The 7,703-nt window shown below is 40.9% G+C and overlaps 1 protein-coding gene across 1 annotated transcript; it reads left to right on the top strand.

The window, feature by feature from the left end:
* Positions 1-2,089: 2,089 nt before the first annotated feature.
* On the top strand, positions 2,090-7,382 carry SARC_12390 (hypothetical protein; the record flags this gene model as incomplete). The annotated part of the gene is made up of 6 exons (XM_014293506.1): positions 2,090-2,214; positions 2,959-3,024; positions 4,217-4,456; positions 5,872-6,106; positions 6,632-6,689; positions 7,249-7,382. Coding segments are annotated over 6 exons (858 nt in total), but the record flags the coding sequence as incomplete, so codon positions are not given.
* Positions 7,383-7,703: the final 321 nt, after the last annotated feature.

Here is a 7,703-nt window from a genome sequence, read left to right as displayed (position 1 = left end):
AGTATGCATATATTTATATACATATATATTTATATATTTATATATTTGTACATATATATATATATATATTCATATATATGTATATATATATCATATACATATTATATATATATATATATATATATTTATATTTATATACACTGTCATATATGCCACATTGCTCATATACTTCACTACTTCACCTACAGTTGTTGGCTGTTGGTGGTGAGTTGGTATACAGCACATGCTCCATGCAGCCTGCAGAGAACGAGGCTGTCATCCAGTCACTGCTGAATGATCATCCTGGTGCGTTTGAGTTGGTGGATGTTGTAGACCGTGTGCCTGGCCTGATTCACAAGAAGGGTATCACAGACTGGGTGATGCAAGGAAAGGTACGTCCCTCATGTGCATGTACGTACACGTTGTTATGTGCGAGTATGTATATGCATGTAGGTATGTATGTGTGTGTGTGTGTTTGTCTTTGTCTTTGTCTGGGTGCATCTGTGTGGAGTGGGAGTCTCTCTGTGTGTGTGTATGTGTGTGTGTGTGTCTGCGCACTTTTACCGTCACTCCGGCATTCTCTTCTACTCTTCGGTCAATACACAGACCTGATCCATTATAACTCATAGTAGAATGCAATCCCATCCAATCCATTTTATTCCTGTCCCGAATAAATCGGGTACAAGTATAATGCAATCTCATTCATTTATATTCAATCCTATCCTGATTTATTTGTGGTCTCAAGTATAGTGCAATCCCATTTAACTTCTATTTACTCTTGCCCTGATTTATATCTGGTCCAATTATAATGGAATCCCATTCAACGTCTATTCATTACCATCCTGATTTATATCTGGTCCAAGTATTTTGTAGTCACATACAACGTCTATTTATTCTCATCCTGCTTTATAGGTGGGCCGTGAGTGGGTCACATACGCCAAATTCGCAGACCTGCCCGAGGGCGATCTACGCAAGAAGTTGCCTGAGAGTTGCTTCCCCGCAGGTACGTCAACGTCTGTCACGTGTCTGGGTGGTCATGCAGATGTGTATAGTCATATTAGTCCCTACCCACAACACACCAAGAAGCTTAGAACTTATCACCTATCACGTGTGTTGGTGGTTATGCAGATATGTATATTCATGTCAGTCCCTACCCACAACACACCAAGAAGCTCAGTACTTATCACCTATCACGTGTGTTGGTGGTCATGCTGATGTATATAGTCATGTCAGTCCCTACCCACAACACACCAAGAAGCTCAGTACTCATCACCTAACACGTGTGTTGGTGGTCATGCTGATGTATATAGTCATGTCAGTCCCTACCCACAACACACCAAGAAGCTCAGTACTTATCACGTATCACGTGTGTTGGTGGTCATGCAGATGTATATAGTCATGTCAGTCCCTACCCACAACACACCAAGAAGCTCAGTACTCATCACCTAACACGTGTGTTGGTGGTCATGCAGATGTATATAATCATGCCAGTCCCTACCCACAACACACCAAGAAGATCAGTACCTATCACCTATCACGTGTGTTGGTGGTTATGCAGATATGTATAGTCATGTCAGTCCCTACCCACAACACACTAAGAAACTCAGTACTTATCACGTATCACGTGTGTTGGTGGTCATGCAGATGTATATAGTCATGCCAGTCCCTACCCACAACACACCAAGAAGCTCAGTACCTATCACCTATCACGTGTTGTGGTGGTCATACAAATGTATATGATCATGTCAATCCCTACCCACAACACACCAAGAAGCTCAGTACTTATCACCTATCACGTGTGTTGGTGGTCATGCAGATGTATATAATCATGTCAGTCCCTACCCACAACACACCAAGAAACTCAAAATAGGACATCGCTTAACCAAATCAAGGACATCGTACTATATATTCCGAGTTGTGAATTAGGACGGATACACCTGTTAGTATTGTAGGGACTTTATGCATTGTAGGTGCCGTTTATATTGTAAGTATTGTAATTATGTGTCCAAAAGGCTGAGCTGTTCCTATTTTCAATTTTGGATAACACTTTTAGTATTCTATGCCATTTTTTTGTCTCCTAAAGCCTAATTTGTCCCGATTCTCTGTACAGAAAACATCAAGGAACTCAACATGGATCGTTGCATACGTATATTCCCGCATCTCCAAAATACCGGTGGTTTCTTTGTCGCGTGTCTGAGAAAGGTCAAGCCACTCAGCAAAACGGATGCTCCCCAGGTATGATTATTTGTACAAATCAGAATACGAGTGGGTATGAGTCTATGCACACACACACATATATATATATATATATATATATTTATATATAAATGTGTGTGTGTATGTATGCATGTATGTATGTATGTATATATCTATGTATATCTATGTATGCATGTATGTATGTATGTATGTATGTATGCATATATATATATATATATAATATAATTTGTTATATTCATTTATATATATATATGTGTGTGTGTGTATAGTGTGTGTGTGTGTGTATAGTGTGTGTGTGTGTGTATAGTGTGTGTGTGTGTGTGTATGTATCAATAGATATAAATTTTCATATATATGTATATGTATATATATACATGTGCAAGCTGAGCAGTGGCTGATATTGATTGACTCCCCACAACTATACGTTTGTTTGTCAGTGGAAAGTCCGGGTTTATTTTTCGCGTCAACATTCTATCATCAGACCACCATTTGTCATCAATAGTTGATTGTTAAACCATACCTTTTTTTATCATGAAAATTTTGCCATTTAGACCATACTCTTTATCAGCAATATTTGATTGGTGTATTATACCATTGAATCGTCAATATTTTATCATTTAACCATGCACTTTGTTAGTATTGATTGATTGTTAAGCTATACTCTTACATCATTAATATTCTGTCATTAAGCCATACTCTTCATCGTCAAAAATTTAACATTAAACCATATCTTTCATTATCAATAATTTATCGTATAAATAGACTGAGGCCGAGGAGAAAGCGTTGCAGAGGAATGCGGAGGAAAGCTCAGTGGAAAAGCCCAGCCATGTAAGTATGACATGGGACTCACATGTACGTATGACTCAGGGAAGTGTCACTTATGTACCTACCACGTATGACTCACATGTACGTATAACTCATAGGGAAGTGTCACTTGTGTACCTACCACATATGACTCACATGTACGTCATATGACTCATATGTACGTATGACTCATATGTACGTATGACTCATATGGAAGGGTCACTTATGTACCTACCACATATGACTCGCATGTACGTATGACTCATATGGATGTGTCATTTATGTACCTACCACATATGACTCACATGTACGTATGACTCATATGGAAGGGTCACTTATGTACCTACCACATATAACTCATGTACGTATGACTCATATAAAGGGCCACTCATGTATCTACCACATATGACGACATATGACGCACATGTATGTATAAATCATAAGGAAGGGTCATGTACCTACCACATATGACTCACATGTACGTCATATGACTCACATGTACGTATGACTCATATGGAAGGGTCACATATGTACCTACCACACACGGCTAACCGCCACTCTTACGTACGGCGTATCCCGTCGTTGGACTATTTGATATACGAGCACAGGTGTTGTATACATACTCTGTACTTCTTGCTTGATGAATTCAAGGCAGCCTGTTTGTTTTACGAGCACAGGTGTTGTATACATACTCTGTATTTCTTGCTTGATGAATTCAAGGCAGCCTGTTTGGTATACATCCGTGTCTGTCGCTACACCCTAGCAATGCAGGTGCCACACCAATGCAATCGGTCTACAAACACACAACCTCACAGTGATATATACACACACATATGCCCCCGCGTGTAACAAGGGATTGTCTTCCTGTTTTTCGAAAGGATGTGTAAATCAACGAACTATACTCCTGAATAGCCTAACTGTCGCCTGTATTGAAGTGCCTCGAGCGATCCTGAGTGATACATATATATATATATATATATGTGTGTGTGTGTGTGTATATGTATGTATATATATTTGTATATTATATATATATATATATGTATACATATATATATATATATATATACTTATATATATATATGTATATATACATAATACACCAATTCACTTTATAAATATATATATATATATGTATATATATATATATATATTCAGCCAATTCACTGTATCCTTGCAAACAATTATGCCTAAACCTCTGCATACCTTATACACCCAGGACAAACTATCTAAGTTCCAGAAGGATGCATATCCCAACGATCCCTACTACCAAATAGCCGAAGACTCGCCTGCCCTGAAGTCCATCCGAACGTTCTACGCACTCGATGAGAGCTTCCCACAGGAGAATCTGTTCTATCGCAAGAACGATTTCGACTCGGCAAACACCACCAACGCACGCTACTATCACCTGGCGACTAATAAGCTGAGAGAGACATTGGTGGCCAACCCGAACTTGAGGGTGTGTGTAGTACGAATATAGTACGAATGGATCTGTGTGTGTAAGACGCATGAACCTGTGTGTGTATATTACGTATGTTCCCGTGTGAGAGTTTATTACGTATGCATCTCTCTGTGTGTTTTAAACCTATGTACCTGTGTGTGTGTAAGCCAACGCACACCACTATCACCTGGCGACTAATCAGCTGAGAGAGACATTGGTGGCCAACCCGAACTTGAGGGTGTGTGTAGTACGAATGTAAAACGAATGGATCTCCACGTGTTAGACGTATGTACCTGTGTGTGTGTATTACGTATGCATCTCTGTGTGTGGGTATACTACGGGTATATATCTGTGTGTGTGTATGCTGCGGATATGTCTGTATATCTGGTTCTGTAAGATGTGCCTGTGAGCTCCTACGCCATCCATCCATGCACGTACTATCAGCTGGCTAGGAATAGGTCAGGGTTACCATGGTGGCTCTTCCCCACTCGAGGGAGTGTGTGCGATAGGTTTTGAGTGTCTGTGTATGGTTAATCTGTGCCCGAGTTCTATGGACGTGTCTAAGGGACGTATCTATAAGACCATATCGTGTATGTATTCACGTCCATATATGTATTGCTAGTGTGTGTTTGGTAAATATATATTGTGTATCTGAGTGTATATGACTTGTGTGCATATATATGCCTTATCTGGGTGTATATAACTCGTGCTAGAGTAGATTTGGTATGTACTGTATGTATCTAGGTGTGTATTTAACTGGTGTGTATATATGTGTGCAGATGCATGTTCTTCTACCTGGTTGTGTCTCACCCATTGAATTGTTTTGCGCGGGTGCCCAAAGCTAGAACGCTTGCTTCACCACGGATCGCTCGTCAGCCACGATGTACCTGTTCTATTTTTAACTTGGGATCTATTTTTGAAATAGGGGTTCAAAGTTTAGGGTTTAGGGTTTTCATAGTTTGTCTCCCGGTTTGTTCTACGCACAACTACCTTCCGTGCAGCTGTATAACGGGCAACAGCCCTATTCTCGGTCATCGATCAGTCGTCGTGGCCTCGCAACCATTCCCCTGCCTACTCTATCCCTAACCCTTTCACACACCCCACTCCCCTACCTACTCTATCCCTATCCCTCTCACACACCCCACTCCCCTACCTACTCTATCCCTATCTCTCTCACACACCCCACTCCCCTACCTACTCTATCCCTATCCCTCTCATACACCCCACTTCCCTACCTACTCTATCCCTATCCCTCTCACACACCCCACTCCCCTACCTACTCTATCCCTATCCCTCTCACACACCCCACTCCCCTACCTACTCTATCCCTATCCCTCTCTCACACCCCACTCTCCTACCTACTTTATCCCTATCTCTCTTACACTCCCCACTCCCAATCCCCTTCCTCGTGTCCTGATCCCACGGATCCTCAGATAGTGAGCGCAGGTCTTAAGATGCTCGAGCGGTCTCGGCACAACAAGTCGTTAGCCACCAACGACATCCACGGCTACCGTGTTGTGCAGTGTGGCACAGACATCTTCGCTCCGTTTGTCAACAAACGTCTGCTGCACTTTGGGTTCGAGAATACCAAACGGTTGCTATCGCGACGGGTTACCATGGTTCACGAGTTTACGGAGGATGTGAAGCGGCAGCACAAAGAGAACGGAGGTGTGTGGGCCCATGCACAGGGTGGGGTGGATGTACTGTTACTGTGTTGTGTAGTGGATGGGGGTGGTATGGATTGATCCCGTGCTGTCTATATATATATCTATATATATATATGCCAGGAGCGGCTGCTATTGCTGTAGGGTTGTTTTAAGGGTTCAGGGTTTATTTTATCAGGAATTTCGTGTACAAATGCCAGTATGTGCGTGTGGGTTGTGTTGCGTGGTGTCTAGCTTTCAGATGTACCTAGGGTTTATGGTTTAGGGTTTCACTCCTTACTACGCCCCACCATTCCCCGTCGCACGTGCTTTTTTATATTCCTGATTCTTCTTCTCAATATATCATCTCCAGCACACTCGATAGTCCTGATTCCAAATCCCGATATCTGGTATTACATACCTACACCTCTCGGAATTGCATTTGTATACGGCAAGCAACAGATTGCGTCTCTGCTTGTATTGCCGTTGAATTGCCATGTTTCTGATGTTTATTATTTTCTGATGTTCTATACTTTCTGTTGTTTCACAGAGGTGGGGCCTTGTATGGTTGTCTTCAACCCAAAGGCGAACGAGGAAAACGCCGCCAAGTAAGTCTATAGATAAATGTCTTTTATTTCAAAAAGTCTATATATATATGTGTGTGTGCGTGTGTGTTTGCGTGTGTTTCACTTCAAGAAGTTTATATACGTCTTTATTTCTAGTAGTGTATATAAAAATGTCTTTGATTCAACAAGTCTATATAGGAATGGCTTTGATTTCAGTAATAGTCTACCGAAATGTTTTTATTTCGATACGTCTTTACAAAATTGACTTCTATCTCAATGTGTCTATATATACCAAATATTTTTTATTCCAGTCAGTAAGTATATAAATACATATAAAACATCATCTTGTAGTCACATTTACTGTGATGCTGCTGTGCCAGTTTTTCCACTCAAAAATATAAGACCATCAAATCAGAGCATCATAGTTGATAATTAGGATGATCCGTAAAAAAGAAACAGGATTCTCCGCACGCGTGTCGTCACCAGAATTTGTAATCCCTCAGCCGTATATAGATCCAAAACAAGCACTCCATTCCCGTAGAGCCGTACTATTCGTCACTGCTCCTATGTCTACAACACGTCTTTGTTTCTCATCATACAGCTCTAAGACGTCGTCTGTACTGCTGATGTCCTGTTTCCTGTCGCCTACCAACTGCACTATCATGGTCAACAAATACGACGCTCACCAGATGCTACTGCTCTTAGTAGGCCCTGACGAGGCTAACAAGTTGGAAGGTTTGTTGTCTATACTTGGTTTATGTTGTTACATTTGCTTGCGTTTATGTTGCTAGACTATGTGAGATGTTTTTGGTTCCAACGTCTGCGGACGGGCATGCATTGGTTTGGGCGTGTGCGTGTGATCTTACATTCGTGTACACTCACTGTACTTGTATGTACAAGTAGGTATTGGTGCACATGTGATAATCCTGTATGTGTTCCCAGTGAGATGTATACATCTGACGTGCAGGCTTACAGTAGTAAAGGAATTGATATATAGTTGATTATATACATATATGTACATGTATATACATATTTATATAATTGTATATATATTAT

This window comes from Sphaeroforma arctica (assembly GCF_001186125.1).
Source record: "Sphaeroforma arctica JP610 unplaced genomic scaffold supercont1.2267, whole genome shotgun sequence".
Taxonomy (NCBI): Eukaryota; class Ichthyosporea; order Ichthyophonida; genus Sphaeroforma; species Sphaeroforma arctica.
This window is presented reverse-complemented; position numbering and strand designations above follow the sequence as displayed.